At 40.9% G+C, this 16,362-nt stretch overlaps 3 protein-coding genes across 4 annotated transcripts in view; all 3 read left to right on the top strand.

Annotated features, from left to right (window-relative positions):
• Positions 1–3,032: 3,032 nt before the first annotated feature.
• On the top strand, positions 3,033–5,019 carry LOC112460557. The gene is made up of 4 exons (XM_025025294.1): positions 3,033–3,556; positions 3,833–4,279; positions 4,394–4,660; positions 4,753–5,019. The coding sequence occupies exons 1-4, from the start codon at positions 3,081–3,083 to the stop codon at positions 4,913–4,915; spliced, it is 1,353 nt and encodes a 450-aa protein (XP_024881062.1). The 5' UTR covers positions 3,033–3,080; the 3' UTR covers positions 4,916–5,019.
• A 704-nt stretch (positions 5,020–5,723) lies between these two features.
• On the top strand, positions 5,724–9,533 carry LOC112460555 (protein ABHD18). The gene is made up of 9 exons (XM_025025286.1): positions 5,724–6,483; positions 7,020–7,104; positions 7,176–7,358; positions 7,471–7,583; positions 7,683–7,821; positions 7,910–8,107; positions 8,181–8,478; positions 8,715–9,000; positions 9,089–9,533. Exons 1-9 carry the CDS (start codon positions 6,392–6,394, stop codon positions 9,147–9,149), a joined length of 1,455 nt encoding a protein of 484 aa, XP_024881054.1. The 5' UTR covers positions 5,724–6,391; the 3' UTR covers positions 9,150–9,533.
• Positions 9,534–11,052: 1,519 nt separating this feature from the next.
• The window catches only part of LOC112460514 (la-related protein 1), a 22,758-nt gene continuing 17,448 nt past the window's right edge, over positions 11,053–16,362 (top strand). For both annotated transcript variants that reach the window (XM_025025219.1, XM_025025218.1), the window contains exon 1: positions 11,053–12,792. In XM_025025219.1, coding sequence (XP_024880987.1) covers positions 11,640–12,792 — 1,153 coding nt within the window. In that variant the 5' untranslated portion in view covers positions 11,053–11,639. The remainder of the gene's footprint in view (positions 12,793–16,362) is intronic.

Raw genomic sequence — 16,362 nt, 5'->3', positions numbered from 1 at the left:
CCTTACTCTTTTATGATAACGGTTTGAGATTCGAGTTTGAATTGTTCAGAAAATTCTGCGCATTTCTGTTCATTACTAACGACTTCATTAATATTTATACATTTCGATGAATAAGCGCATTTGGTATTGCGTTTGATAAAGTCGCTCGCAATACCAAATGCGTTTATTCATCTGAATGTATAAATATTAATGAAGTCATTAGTAATGAAGAAAAATGCGCAGAATTTTCTGAACAATTCAAACTCAAATTTTAAACCGTTATCATAAAAGAGTAAGGCTCTTTCAAAAGTATCTTTGAATTTAAATAGCTATCTTTACGTACACGTACAGCTGCATATGCAGAACATAATACTGTCCAGATCAATTAGCATCCAGCCATTGATTTATACATAACATGCTTTATATTAAATGCTCATTTATCTAGACAGTGTTATGTTCTGCGTATGCAGTTTTGATATTTGGTTTGTGACAAGCCTTAGATAAGGTAAAAAAATAAAAACAGGCGATATGTATTTATGTAATATAAGAAAAAGTAGCAACAAATTCGCAATAAACAATTCCGTCAAAACAATCATAATCTTTTATGTCGTATTTTTGTATCTTTATTGCAAATAGCAAAAAAAGGTGATCTTATTCACTTCAGTTATTATATATTCCAGCTAATATTTCAGCGGTGTTCTCAGTTGACTGTGAAACAAAATTTATATTTACAAATATGTAATGCATTAAACGTTATTAAAACAAATAAAAAAAGATTATAATGAGGAATAGGACCAATATACGAGCATTAATCGATGTTGTAACAAATTTAAATTATATCCAGATTTATTGAATTATTTACGTTTCGTATCGTACTCGGACTTTATCAGAATTGTCAATTAAGCGAATAATTAATCACTAACATATATAGGGGTCAAAACGCAATTAATTAAACATGGAAACGTATCGCAATCACAAAGTCAAAAACTTAACATTATAGAACGCTTTCTTCTCAAGTCAGTCATGAGCCAATTAAATTTCCGTTTTATTGAGTACCTATATCGTCGTCCCGTGGAGACCCATGCAAGTCCACAATTTTGAAAGGTACCATACATTTCTGGACCATCTTAGTGGCAACTGGATAAATAAGATGATTTAGTATCGACTCAATAACATTATAAACCGAGACTTACATAAGTGTTCAGAGATGACGAGAACCATGCCAGGCAATTATACTGGTCGTCTCTCTCGTCATCTCTGAACACTTATGTAAGTCTCGGTTTATAATGTTATTGAGTCGATACTAAATCATCTTATTTATCCAGTTGCCAGTAAGATGGTCCAGACATGTATGGTACCATTCAAAATTGTGGACTTGCATGGGTCTCCACAGGACGACGATATAGGTACTCAATAAAACGGAAATTTAATTGGAGCATGACTGACTTGAGAAGAAAGCGTTCTATAATATTAAGTTTTTGACTTTGTGATTGCGGTACGTTTCCATGTTTAATTAATTGCGTTTTGACCCCTATATATGTTAGTAATTAATTATTCGCTTAATTGACAATTCTGATGAAGTCCGAGTACGGTACGAAACGTAAATAATTCAATAAATCTGGATATAATTTAAATTTGTTGTAACATCGATTAATGCTCGTATATTGGTCCTATTCCTCATTAAAGACTTTGCTTCAAACGAGCGGAAAATAATATTTTTATTGAAAAAAAGATTGTCTCGTGGTATGAAGAAGATGAGAAGATAAATAGAGATAGAGTGGGGTATCCATGTAGCATTGTTATGCAATTACAGTGGATGCACATTTACACGTACAAATCTTAATACACGAGTACACGCAACAGTCTCCTTGTCAATCGTGTGCTATTAGGCTATTGCTTGAAGCTAAAAAACGACGCTCATTCGGAACTATTTCTTTAATGAATTTTTATCAATTCATACGATTATTCGTCACTAAATCAAGTTAAAAAACAAAAATGCTATTAAATTAAGAAGTGCACTTCTGAGATATTAACAAAAAATATCGTTTTCCATTGTCTTTGGAATATCTAGAAAACGACGCAAAATACGAAAAAATACAAGAAAACTTTTTTGTACGAAATAAAATTTTTCATCGAATACGTCCATAAAAAATTTTTTTACTTTTTACGATATCGGAAACTCAAGAAATAAGATTAAAACGGAATTAAAAAATAGCGAAAATTTGGGAAAAAAGATTTTTTTCACATTTTTGCGTACAACTTTTTTTCTAGCAGTCTAAGCAATTTTTTCATTCTGATATTTGATAATATTTTTTACGTTATCCCGAATATCAGGATTTTATCGGCTTTATTTATGCCCTCAGTGGATCCGATACCACTTCTTCTTTCTATAATGTGGAAAAAACAAAATTTGTGAAATTTATATTAAAAAATATTATTTATTTGCGAGAAGACATAACAGTTTTTTTTAGTTAAAAATGCTTGTGAAGAAGCAATAGGTACAGCATCTGAAAAAATTATTGCTATTTTATACGAAGCCAAAACTAACGACACTGTTTAGCTAAGTGTCGCTTCATATGCTTTGCGAAACAGTCTAAAAAGTCGACGTCCACGCCATCGTGTCTGCTTCCAACTGCTGATGCCGTAAGATTACATGGAAAAAGAGTATATTATCAAATACAACAGTGGTACGAACAACTTACTAATATCTCAGAAGTGCACCCCTTAATTTAATAGCATTTGCGTTTTTTAACTGAATGACAATTTTTTTATAAACATTCTGTTTAAATTTCAAGTCATTCAGATAAAAATTGACCGAGATATGCGAGCGCCCAGCTTTTTTTGCGGAGGTATACGGCACCACACGCTGAAGGCGCAAATATTAATATTTTTTTTTACAATATATTTAATTATGTACTTTAAAGAAATGACAAACCAATTTGATTAAATTATTATTATTTTTTGCGAAAAAAAATTCATGAAAATAGCATTTTTTTCCGGCCGTCACTGTGGTTTCCCCCCTTGAGTCGCTATACGAAAAGCACACAGTTTCTCGCGTGCTATCACTATATCATTACGTGCCGAGAGTTGGCGGCGTAAAGATGACGGGCAGAAACGATGCGCTTAAAAAGGACGACGAAGATCGCGAGTGCACTTTGAATGACGTGACGGAAGTACGGTCAAACGGAAATTCGGATGAAGACGAGTACGTGAAGCTGTTGCAGAATACATTCGACCGGAGCTACTTTCCGAGTGACTTCGACGAGTGGACAGTGAGCGAAAAATATAGCTGGATAAATAAGAATCTCTCCAAATTCTATCCGAACGTGCCGGAATCCTTATTGGAATTCATCCCGGCTTCCTTCTGTCATGGGGACTGCGGTCGATCGCCGGTGGAGAAACCCGAATGGCTCGACATGGATAAGTACCGCAGGGGGCAGAAATTCGTGCAGGATTACTTCGGCGGAATTACCATAGCCATGGTGTTGGCGCTCTTGCCCGCTTTTTCCTTCGAAAGTAATCTAAATCCAATTATCCTCCATGACCGCGCTCACACGCCGTTTTTGGGATTCAAAAGGTATATATGGTCATTCTATCGCTGTTTCTTATGAGATAGAGTGTTCGAAAGTCGTTGCAAATAGTCGCAAAATTATACAATTGCCATCTATTTGCTGTTATCTACTAGTTCGTCAATAGATGATTATATCTCTTATTTCTGAAATATCGTTTTGTAACCGTTGCTTTTATTTTCTTTCGCAAACATTATCTACTTCTCCCCTTTTATCGCCTTTGTTCTTAATTTTTCGAATCTGGATCTATCATTAATTTTATTCAATTCTCATTAATTTCGAAGATACTTGTCGACCATGCGCCGGATGATGAATTGGTTCGCCGGGGAACCGTGGGTCAAGGGAACACTCGCGTTCAAAGACATGGAAGTTGTACGCAAAATGCACGTGAGAATGAGAGCAAAGCTATCTCAGTTTGACGATCATAAAATCGACGACGCGTCCAAATTCGCGAATCCATGGTGCCCGGATCGTGAATTGCTTTTGAAAGATTTCGCCGAGGGGTGTCCGTTCGAGAGGATCGGGCAACGTCCTTACAAGATGTTCGTCGATTTGCCATTCAAGCGCAAATATATAAACAACGCCGACATGGCGATGATTCAATGCTGCTTCATAGGCTTCGTTTTAATTTATCCGCAAGACTTCGGAGCGCACGATGTAACCGACGAGGATATGGAGGCCTTTTGCCACATCTGGAGATGTTACGGATATTATCTCGGAATGGAAGAGAAGTACGTGCCGAAACTCCTTTTGGATTTTCCATCCCCGATGGAAAATAAAGCACGTGTATCCAGGAAGTATTTTTAATTTTTATGTGTCACTAATTAGCTTCATTTGCTTGTCAGATACAACTTTTGCCGTGGGAGCTTGAAGGAGATAAAACAACGTTTGCAGGATTTCTATCAATATTGGACGATACCTAATTTGAAGGAAGTGACACCCGAATGGGAACACATGACGAGATGCGTCATCGAGCCGTTTAATTATTTCCCCTTTATGTATATGTCTTACAGGTCCGCGATATTACTTATCACGGATGTATTTGGCATAAACATGCCGCGTTTACACGCGTCTCTCAGTTATTTAGACTGGATCAGTTATAAGCTTTGGAAGTAAGTATAGCTGTTATTAATCATCACGACACGCAAGTTATTCAGCATAAAAACCAGTTTAATTAAAAACTGCTGTACTTGCGTCATTCCAGATTTGTGCTGCGTCATGTTTTGAAGCTTTCGGGCGTAAGATCATTGTTTAATAAGGTGTTACTGAGCCTATTGAATCAAATGGCGAACTGTAGCTCGGAAAAAGAAGCGCAACTTCACATGCGATCTAAGAAGACAACGCCGGATTTTTCTGTCACTCTTTAATAGTAAAATAGTAAAGTTTTTCTTAGGTATATATTAGTTTATTTTGTAAAAATAATCTAATTAATTAATTTTCCTCATATTTTGTATATTTCCCAGATATATATAAAAAATATATAATATATATATATATATAAACGCAAATATTATATATATATAGTTTACATATTTTATAGTTAATATATAAACATAACGAAATGCACGGGTGGATAAAATTAGAAATCAAATATTAAGAAATAATATTTTTGTAATATTCTTATTGTCGTAATAAAAAAAATGTAGACCTATTCAAATTGACAGGCCAGTATGTTGCACATTTTGACAAAAGTATATCTTGTGCTATATATAAATCGCAAGACAAAGAGTTAATAAATTCCTTCTGAAAGTGTATACAATTATTATTAAATTATTAAATACGTTTTTCACTGTATTACTTTTGTACATCCCGATAAATACGGCAAGGTGGAAACAAAACAATATGCGTCGCCTCGCCGTGTCGCTTTCTGCGCCCAAAAGTCAGACCAAAAAAAGATTAGTTTAAATAAACTTTTATATGTAAAAAAGCACATTCAGGTTGATAAGATTAGAATTCCTTAGGAACTCTAGATAAGATAAGCAGTGTTGCGAGTAGCGAGAGATGGTTGCAGCAATCGAAACAAGGACAGATGCCTCTCATCGTTAGACAGATATATATAAATATATATTTAATATATAATATATATATATTTAATTATTATAATATGTATATAAATATATTAAAATTTGTAATGACACCAGAGAAGCCGGATGTTTTATTTCTGAAAATCTAAATCACAAAATATCTTCATTTATAAATTCATTTATAATTGTAACTCCCTAACCTAAATTTCCCGGCGGACATAATAGAATTTCACGGGAGGGGCCGTAGGTTGAGAACCCTTGCTTCAAGCGATTCTGCTCGCTTGTAATTGAGGTAATTGATCGCTCATCATGTTAATCGCAGCTCGATGAAGGTCGTTCTCTTCGTAACGCGAAGTAAAATAATTCATACTTAGCTTGGCGAGGATGCGTCGCGGAGCGGCCGAGCGTTCATTCGCGCATTTCGCGCCGCTGAATCGCGCTTATCGTCCGATCGTCCATTCGCTCACATTCGCTTGATTCGCTCCTCGATTGGTCCCTCCGCGCGCAATATGTATCTATACACGCACGGCGGCGAAATGCGCGCGCCGTGCGCTGTGCGCACGTCAATGTCGTCAATGATGACCAATGATCTCTGTGGCGTGAAGGCGAGGTCACGTCCTTTTCCTCGCGGCCGCAAGTAAACAAGGGCTCGAGTTCGAGCCTTCGCGGAACTTCGGAGGACGAGGAGGATATGGACACGTAGACGCGCGAAATTTTTCGCGTGTGAGATGCGCGAGAGCTCCGGGTCGCGCGCGACGACGACGCGGTGGTAAAGAGCGAGAGAGCGGGGCACCCGACACCCGAAGACGCTTCGTCGCGATGCCGCCGAGCCGTCTGGACGCGGTCTACCGGAGCATCCTGCTCACCAAGTTCTTCACCAAGGGCTGGGGCAATCCGCAAAATCTGCGAAGGTGAGTGTGGCTAACCTGGTCTTAACCTGAGCGCGCCCGACGTCACTTGCTGATCACTTCACGCCCCTGATTGACCGCGGGTAGATTTCCACTTGTTATCTTTGCGTAGGTATACCTATCTATAAATCACTTGTCGAACAATAATAGATGGGTGGTGTGACTCAGCGCTATTTATGTCCATTTCTACCAATGTAGATCAACTTTAATCTCGGTTTAACTCACATTTTATTTTTTCTAATTCTAGAAAAAAGGTTAAAAATTAAGTTAAACCGAGATTAAAGTTAATCTATAGATAGAGACTTTGTTCTGAAAGATAATAAATTAACTTAGGTAGATGTAATTTGGAGCAGATGTTTATGCCTCCAATTCATTTTTAACCCAATGTAGATACTTTTCACTCAAAATTTCTTACTTTATAAAGTTATGTTTTGTAGTAATACTTTTCTCGTTTAATATCGGACATTTATGTTTATAGTATCTCTAACCATCTAAATCCCAATATGTAGTATCTAAATATCTAAATAATATTGTTTCAGAATCTTTGAATTCAGGAAAGTTATGGCAAATCGGGAAGCATGCTACAATATGATACCACTCGATTACCCGATAGAGATAACAAAGGTATTTCATACTTTTCTGATAATGTAGTTATCTCTACCGTTATCAGAAATAATATGTGTGTTTCTCCTTAGGATGAAATTTGGTCAGACTGTCATATAATTGAAGGTCAATTTGAGTCGCCTTTCGAGAAGCATCTCCCTGGAATAATGCCAGATAAGACCAAGACGGCTTACTTTCAGATGGTCCTACCACCTAAATGGAGTTCCCATAAGATAAAACCGATTTGTTTACATCTTGCGGGAACGGGCGATCACGTATGTAGCGTTACTGCTTACTTTTTTTTCATCGTACCATTAATCGCCTTTCAAAGTATACGATATCTCTATGCCTACCAAGATATTTACTTATATTTTACTTATTAACTAGTTTTTTTGGCGACGTAGAAATCTTATCGCTAAACCGCTACTCAAGGAATCTGGGATAGCATCGATACTGTTGGAGAATCCGTTTTACGGACTGAGAAAGCCAGATGATCAAATGTAAGAACTCTTAATTGGAAGGTTTGTAGAGTACAGAGTTACGTAATCGGCTAAGATTAGTTTTTCTTTACCGCACTCTTCCCTCCTTGCCGTTTTTAGACGTTCCAGTTTGCACAACGTGTGCGACATTTTTATTATGGGAGGCTGCCTGATAATGGAATCGATCGTTTTGTTAAATTGGTGCGAACGACATGGATTTAGTCCGTTGGCTCTCACTGGATTGTCGATGGGTGGACATGTTAGTTTAAAAAAAAAAAAACACAAGAACTCTAAAATAGAAGTAAGCTTGTCGCGTTATGTGCATCTAAATATCTTGTTCTTTTCAGATGGCATCGTTAGCAGCTACCAATTGGCCGAAGCCAATCTCATTAGTACCTTGTCTGTCATGGTCAACTGCCTCACCTGTATTTACAGAAGGAGTAATGAGCGCTTCGATCAATTGGGCACTTTTGGAAATGCAATATTTTTCGGACAAAGTATATCAAGATGATCTCGCAAAAATGGTGAAAATTATCGATCACGATGTAAGTACGATTTTTGTAATTCTGTTAATAGATTGTCTCTCAAACCTTTATTTCTCATCGAATATACTTTCAGGATGCTTTTTTAGCCGGCCAACATTTCGCGAAGCATTTTCCCGCGAGCTTGAAGAGAGTAGATAAGTTAAGAAAGGAGTCTAACGAAAATAACGGAGACAATAATACCACGGGTGATGCAATTAGTACAAATTCTATCAATAATCGTAGTGACATTAATGTTACCACCGAGAACGAGTCCAAAAATAATAGCAATCAATTACACCATCAGATTGCAGAAGAGAAGGCGGCAGCCAAAATATTTCCCTTAAATCTGATTTCCAACAGATTTAAATCTAAGGATCCCAATGCTCTCAAAGGTAGATATCAGTCTTGTGTAATTAACTTGTGTCTATACGATTCATTATCTTAACGTAGTTTGTGAAAGGAAAACGTCAAACGTATATACATCTCAGGTCTCATTTCCTTGTGATGAAATTAAACGAGTTCAAATGTTTATTCAGATGTGTTTGTTATCCGTTAGCCCCTTGCGTTTGATGATCCTAGGCAGCATGTAAGCATGGTTTTTATCCGATTTTTGTCTTTCCTGCAACAGGGGTGTGCTTGTTACCAGTACCGAAGCATCCGCTGTTTTCAGACAACAAATGGCGCGAGCACGAAGCGTTGCAATTTATGCGCGGCATAATGGATGAGTGTACGCATTTGAAAAATTTCGAGGTACCGGTTGACACTGAATTGATCATCGCCGTCTGTGCCAAGGATGACGCTTACGTACCGCGAGATAGTTGCATGAGTCTGGAAACTATCTGGCCGGGAGTTGAGGTTCGTTACATCGACGCTGGACATGTCAGCGCGTATCTTCTTCACCAGAAAGTCTTCAGGTATTGCAAAATTTATTACAATTTTCTATGCTTTCGCCTCTTTCTCTCAATATAGAAAAATTTCACGGGCACGTATATTCTATTTCAGATCCACAATAGCGGAATGTATCCAACGATCTCTGAAGAAGTATCCTGTGGAGGTCAGTTGATGATTGCAAATTGTACTACAATTGTACATTATCTCAGGATTGTCCTAAATTTGATTAGATAACGGGAATATTTTCTCCGAGTTTGTGATCGACTACATCGTTCTACGCTTAAGGATCACGGTTGTGCGCAAACGTAATCTATTTTTAAATCAATATTTTTGAATTTTTAAACTATCAGCTACAAAAGAGTACGATTGTTCAAGTCAATTTAATCGAGTATAATAATAATTGATGTCATTAGTACATAGAATGAGTTAGTTGCCAATAAAAAAATTGTTCCTACTTTAAAACAATAATATACATGTGACACAATAGACACAATAGTCTTGACACGCATGTACACGCGTTCGGAGTATTCCATTTTAATTCAAGAAATCAAATGACTCGTAAAAACGGAAAAATGATCAAACAAATTGCTCAGTTTTCAGGAAGACATAAAGAGGTGATTTTGAACTTGACTATTAGCCACTTTTTTTTTATTTAAGTAAAACGATATTTTTTACAATTTCTTAGGATATTTTTACATGTATAATATCAAGGAAAATTATAGACTATGAAAAAATTTATATGGTTTTATTTTAAGAGAAGTGAACTATATAGCACCTTGAAGATCAAAAGACCTAAAATCACCATTTCATGGTAAATTTTCTCAAAACCAAATAACTTAAGTCCATTCGAATTAAAATTGGACACTCTGCACATCTATATGTAAATATATACACAAATCTACACAATTATATAGATTTTCAACGAACTACATTTTTCTGTTGCTGTTTGTAAATTACCGAAACTCAATCTTTATATTAACATTGTATAGTTAAAAGATACTAATATTGAAAGATACTATATACTCAATATATTTTGTATGTTATGTAATTGTATATGCAATAATAAATTACATGTGTATGTATGTATGTAGTAATGTTCTTAAAATACGTACAAAGTAACAGTAGAATTAATTGTATTATCCTTTTTAAATTTCGCGCTACAAAGGCTGCATTCGGGGAGCGCGCTATTATCGCTATTGCATCATTTTATCTTTATCGCTCCTCAAGTGTAGAACAAAGATAGAATAAGCAAATAGCGCGCTCCCCGAACGCAGCCAAAAAAGACGATTTACGAAATGGAGTTGTCGTCGAGCGCTCGAGAAAGTTCTTCAAAAAAAAAAAAAAAAGCTTCCGCTCTCCAATTTCCGTTTTTCCGGAAAAGCGAGGGACACGATTGGCCCGGCGGCGTTCGGCGTGGTCAACTCTTTTCCACGTGGACGGGCACGCTCGACGCGTTTTCGAAATTCGAAAACGCGCCGGCGGAAGCGTGGCGCGCCACCTGGCGTCCGTACGGCGTGATCGATCAAACCGGAAGCCGGTCGGCCCGCTCGTGTTCAGAGGCCTCGCCAGCGTTGACCACATGTGTCTCGCGTATCGTTTTCCCGTGGAAAGATCTCCGCCGAAAATGCGTCGCGTTTACGTAATCCGCGGTAACGCGATGCCACGCCGGTACTGGTAGGCACGCGGGCAACGGTGCGGGAAGAGTTGGCGCGATCGTGGTGTCGGGGTAAGTGCTGTCGCGCAGTTAACGCGGGGCCGCGAGCCGAGAAGTGGAGAAAAAAAGTCTACCCTCGCCGAGAGGAGATACACGCGAGAGTTCGACCTGCGCGGGGGTTGCGCGCAAGTTCCTCGCGAGAGGCGCGTATGGTGGCACGTTCCGGGGTGCCCTCCGACGACCGTCCGCGGGCTCGTGAGTAGCCCCCCTTTCTCCCTCCCCTCACCCCGCGTGATCCGTGATCCGCGGCGCCGTTCAGACCGCACCGCATCCGCGCGCGCGAGGATACGTAAAGCCGGGCCGGGCGGACGCGGCGGCGGCGGCGACGGTGGCGGTGGCGGTGGCGGTGGTTCACGCCGAAAGTGCCGAGTCACAGCGCGCGCACGCTTCGTCCTAACCCGCACCCGGGGGGAGCACGAGGTTGCGGCGTCACCGGCGATCGTCGCGACGACCGGGCGACGTGGGTGCTGCGCGTCGGCACGTAGGTGTTAGGTGTTACATCTGCTTTGTCCGCGGGACCGCGTGCGCCACGCGCATCCTTGTCGGGGAACGGAAGACTGCCTCCACCTCGCTCGGGTGACGTGTGCCGGGTCGCGGAAGCGGACCCCCGTTGCGCTTTCCGCGCCGCCGAGACTGCCGAGACGGAATTTCCCTCTTCAGCACGAAGAAGAGCATGTGAGGTGCGAGGACGCGCGCTAGGTTAGTTTCGCCCCCCGTCCCGTGAATCGTTCGCGAGTCGGTCCTCGTCGGCGAACGCCCGCTACCCCGTTCCCTCCAAGCCGAGAGGATCGCCGAGTGTCGCTCGAGGGAGCTTCCGCGAGAAGCGGCATCGAGGAGAATTCGTGGACCGCGCGGCGTGGTACGCCCGACCTCGTGCACGGGTCCCTCGGCGAACCTCGTGTTTTTATCCCCAGTCCCCCCCGTTTGTACGACGTCGTGCGCCGCAAGATGGCGGCGAAGCTTGCCAGCCAAGGTGGCGCTCGGAGCGGCGAGCGGCAGGAGGCGGGGCCCTGCCAGTCCTACGCCAGTGTGCTGAATCCGAAAGGTGCCTCGCAAACTCGGGCGAGCTCGTTCAAGAGCAACAACAAGGAGAACATAGACGATCAAGTGACAGTGTCGCAGCAGCAACTCCAGCAGCAACAGCTGCAGCAAAACTCGCAGCAGCACCAGCAACAGCAGCATCAGCATCAGACGGCGACAAATGCCAAGGACAGAATAGTGCCGGGCGTGAAGGGCGGTAAGTCCTATCAGAGATTCACCCGGTGTCCGCAACCTGTCGCGGAGAAGCGCGATCGCCACGGGAGCCCGTCGAGCATGCCGGTCGCGCACGTCGACGTCGTTCACGGATCGGCGTCGGCGTCGGCGTCGGGATCGGTGTCGTCGCGCGAGGACGAGAACGGCGGCCAGCGCGACGCCGAGCGGCTGAACAACGGCGGCGTCGGCAACGACGGCGAGTTCCAGACGGTCGCCACAAAGGGCGCCCGGCGTAAGGAGAAGATGCGCGAGCAGTATCGCGAGAGCTCCCATCGGGAGCGTCACCGGTTACGTGAGAACAACAACCGCCATCAGCCACCACGTGGTGCTGCCAGTGGCGTCGGGGGCGGAGGCGCCGGTAGACGCGGCAGCGACGAGAGGTCGCACAGAGAGCGCGCCGACCGCAATGGCGTCCTCGACCACGGCCCGAGAGAGGCCCATCATCACAGGGACGAGCTGGGCGCAGCCGAGGCGGAGGCGCACGCGGCGTCCCAGCAACCGCACCCGCCGGTCAAGTACGTCGAGGCCCCCTTGCCCGCGGTGAACCCCTGGACGAGAAACCGAGTGACGCCGGCGCCACAAACCGCCAAGACTGTACCCCCGCTGCAGCCGCAGCCTCAGCTTCAGCCTCAGCCTCAGCCACAGCCACAGCCACAGCCACAGTTACAGCCACAACCGCAGACGCAACCGCCCGACGTCCTAGCGGCATCCACGTGTGCTGACAAGCAGAGCGATAGAGAGAGGAGAGTGTCGCAACCACAGCCGCAGCAGCAGCCGCAACAGCATCAGCAACAGCAACAGCAGCAGAAGCACCAGCCACAACAGCAGCAGCAACAAGGTGCAATTGGTGAGTTGGAGTCTCAATCCTTGTTGATAAGTTTGTCTAATTAATGTCTAATCAATTTTAGAAATATGTATTGTAGAGACAAATTGTTAGATATATATATATATATGTATAATAATATTTTTCATATATTCTATATAACTGAAATTTATATATTGATCTTTTACTTGTCAATTGTATTAATTAAATTTATTTTATTTATTATAATTTTTCAGAAGAAAGTTCATTCATTAATACAGAAAAGAGAAATATAGACACAAAGGAAATTTTGTAAATTTTTTCTTTTAGTTCAAAACTGTAGGTAAGAATCTTGTTCGACCCCATGACGAGAATCTTCGAGAATGCTAAATTGTTAAGCGATTAATTTTACGCGTGGCACCTGTCACGGAACGCTCGTTATAGGGCGTTTTGCATCGTTAGAGATGCATCACGTGCTGACCTCGGCGTTTTTTCGGCAGGGATAAACTGCGCCGTCGATGAATAAAGCTCCGGCGAACTCTACCGCGCGCGGCCTTGCGCTTAGCCCCGATTGCGCGAAATAAGCCTTATCGCCTTTCTTCAAACTTTCCGATATTGTTAGCTGTTACCGCGGGAGCGATAACGATTACATAATTATTAACTTGCGCGCGATCTCATTTTATTAACGTGCCACTTTACGCTGAATCAGTCTCCGCTGAAATTCGTGAGGTCGTGTCGAAATATCTGATTTCACGGAATATTGCCTATTAATAGATTATAATATGCATGAGTATGCATGACAGTCGTAGAATGACTTTTTTCTCCTTTCCCCCCCCCCCCTCGCTCTTTCGACGTTTTTTTTTACGCTCCCTGACATTTTACCTTTCGCTACCGAGCATCTTGATAATTAATCTTTGAAGATCGTAACGCAAGCTTCATATTATTCTTGATAAGGAAGAGAAAGGTCATTTATCTGCCATTCATCAGATTAATTCGTCAGAAGCCTTCAATCTTTAATCACTTAATATCACTTAAATATCACGCGATATTTCTAACGCGTCGAATAATAAATGTTGAAATCATCGGTATCATTTTAATTACTGTTATTTCCAGGCGAAGTTCAGGATGATATTGCGCGCGCTCGTCACGATTAGAATACTCGAAACGCGCTTAAAAACACGCTGCAAGAACGCGGAACGTTTCTGTGACAAACCCGTACGGGAGGTCTCTGTTTTGGATGAGATATATATATATTACGAAACGAGGCGTGAAAATAGAAACGCGCGAGTGTGCGAGCGTTGAAAAATCTCGAGGAAAGACGGCAGTCTAGCGAGCAAGAGCGTCGATCGGGGAAAGGATCAACGTTAAAATGTATAATCGCCGCCCGCTGTTTCCGCGTGTTATCGAACATCTTTTTACTCCGATTCAAACCGATATCTATCTTTGCCCCCCCCCCCCCCCGAAAAGAATTCTAGACTCGTACACACGTTTAGGAATCTAATCGCGGAAGAACTTCTACTGCACTTAATGTTAATTTAATCGGAAAATTCCTTCGTTAATAACGCACGAATCTCGTTGCCGTAATCTGTGTGCGCATATTTAATAATTTTACGAAACGCAGGCTCTCCTTATAGAGACTGCGGCTATTAAAGAGGAGAAATTCAAGTGGCGTACGCCACTACTTCGGGTGTTCGATAAAATCGTGATAATAAAAGTGGCAGGCTCGGACCGCCCGACCGACTGCCTCCTTATCTCCACGCTGCCGACACGTCTCAGACATACGTGGCATCGGCGTATCCATGTGGCATGGGGAGATCGACGTGTTGCTTTCAGCAATTTATTTGCATATGTCGAATGGTCCGATTTATTTTTCACGCGGAGCAAACCGATAAGATTTCTTCGTCAAGGAGATCCGCCTGCGTCTCCTAAAGGATATTTATCCTTGCTGCAGGATACCTATATATACATTTTTTTAAGTGTTTTGCAATTATTGCAGAAAAGATTGAACAAAATTTTCTGCGAAATAACGAGAAAATAATAAGAAAGCTATTAATTTTTGCAAGAAAAGAATTCGCAAGATGTTTTTCACATTTACTTCAACGTTCCTCTTCACAGAATTTTATGATTTTCCTTAATATGTACGTTCAACTGCAATAAACGCGCGCGTTAACGAAAGAGATGTATAGCGAGCTTCCTTTATTTTGTATTTCTCATTTTTACACATTCGCAAAGGTGTGTCCGCGACGATTTAAACGCCTCGCGAAGGCGCGACGTGGCGCGCGGCGTCTCGTTTCAGCGAGGCTGCTCTCTCAGCATCGCTACCGAAAATATAATATCGTGGCATTTTCGATTCGCGCGTCGACGATACGTGCACGCTTGCTCCTCGCACGCACGCACTTCCGGCGCGCGGCGTGAAACTCACCGAATCTGCGGTACCGCAATTATAATCTATTTGTTCATCCCGATCATGCGGGACGAGAGCGCGAGAGAGGGCAACGACATTGACACTCGTTTCGCGCCGCGATAGATGTCTATAGGATAATCATGTTCTATATCTTCTTATTAACTGCATGTAAATTAATATTTTTTATTATCTTGGTAGGTTTGAAAATGTTTTAATTTGACATAAGTTTCTAATTTTGAACAGTTTTTTGAAAAACATTTTTAACATTTTTAAAGTCATTGTTCAAATGTTGAACAATATTTATTATTCATCTAAGCATTCTTTTTATAATAATCAGCACTGCATTTATGTTGCACAATTATCTTATACTTTTCATTGAATCTATGAAAACAGTTTTGTACAACAGATTTTGTTAAATGTAACACTTTTTCATATACAGTGAATGTCAGCTAATTTATATGTTTGTAAGAAAAGAATGCTTTTAATATTTTATTTTTTATTAGCATGTTGAAGAAATAATTGTAAAGGTTATAGACAAAGAGGAACACTAAAATGATTATAAGATCTTTTAATAAACTATAGAAATATATGTAATGAATATTCATGAATATATATATCATCCGTAGAAGTAAATAACTATACGTGATATGCATGAGACATCTAGTACCATATCTTGGAATAAAATATAGAACGATTCGTGAGTAAACAATAAAGTATCCATTTGTAAGTTAAGTAATACGTAATTACGTGGTTAAGAAATTCAGTCTGAAAAGTGGAAAATCTAAATTTTATTTCCGGCCTGATCATCTTCGCTCGATATTACTTCATATATTATTTATGTTTATTTTAATTTATCGATGAGACAAGTAGCAAGTTCCACCTTCAAAAATTTCATTTGATTAATTGAATCATATATTTACACATTATATATTGAATCATATATTTCTGTTTGCGTCAATTATTATACAAGTCGTATTTTTACGAAGAAATTATTTATAGCTAACTCTATATGGAGTATGAATATTGACATGATACACACACACACACACACACACACACACACACATCTGTTATGTTAATTTTTGTACACTATAGATGGAGTTAGACATAAACACTTTCTCGTGTACAGAAATAAACACAATTGGTTATAACAAGGGACTGAACATATCCTTCCTTCTAATACATACATCTAATTTTTGGAAGGTGGGGCT

Source organism: Temnothorax curvispinosus, unplaced genomic scaffold, assembly GCF_003070985.1.
Source record: "Temnothorax curvispinosus isolate PA1 unplaced genomic scaffold, ASM307098v1 QBEX01010630.1, whole genome shotgun sequence".
NCBI classification, from domain to species: Eukaryota; Metazoa; Arthropoda; class Insecta; order Hymenoptera; family Formicidae; genus Temnothorax; species Temnothorax curvispinosus.
The sequence above is the reverse complement of the archived record's forward strand: the minus strand, read 5'-3'. Positions and strand labels throughout refer to the sequence as shown.

Excerpts from the sequence above, each read along its gene's own strand:
- LOC112460557 (XM_025025294.1), top strand. The coding sequence starts at position 3,081 with ATGACGGGCAGAAACGATGCGCTTAAAAAGGACGACGAAGATCGCGAG. Across the intron at positions 3,557-3,832 it reads CCGTTTTTGGGATTCAAAAG|ATACTTGTCGACCATGCGCC; the intron begins GTATATATGGTC and ends TTAATTTCGAAG. Across the intron at positions 4,661-4,752 it reads ATCAGTTATAAGCTTTGGAA|ATTTGTGCTGCGTCATGTTT; the intron begins GTAAGTATAGCT and ends GCGTCATTCCAG.
- LOC112460555 (XM_025025286.1), top strand. The coding sequence starts at position 6,392 with ATGCCGCCGAGCCGTCTGGACGCGGTCTACCGGAGCATCCTGCTCACC. Across the intron at positions 7,584-7,682 it reads AGAAAGCCAGATGATCAAAT|ACGTTCCAGTTTGCACAACG; the intron begins GTAAGAACTCTT and ends TGCCGTTTTTAG. Across the intron at positions 8,108-8,180 it reads TGAAAATTATCGATCACGAT|GATGCTTTTTTAGCCGGCCA; the intron begins GTAAGTACGATT and ends ATATACTTTCAG.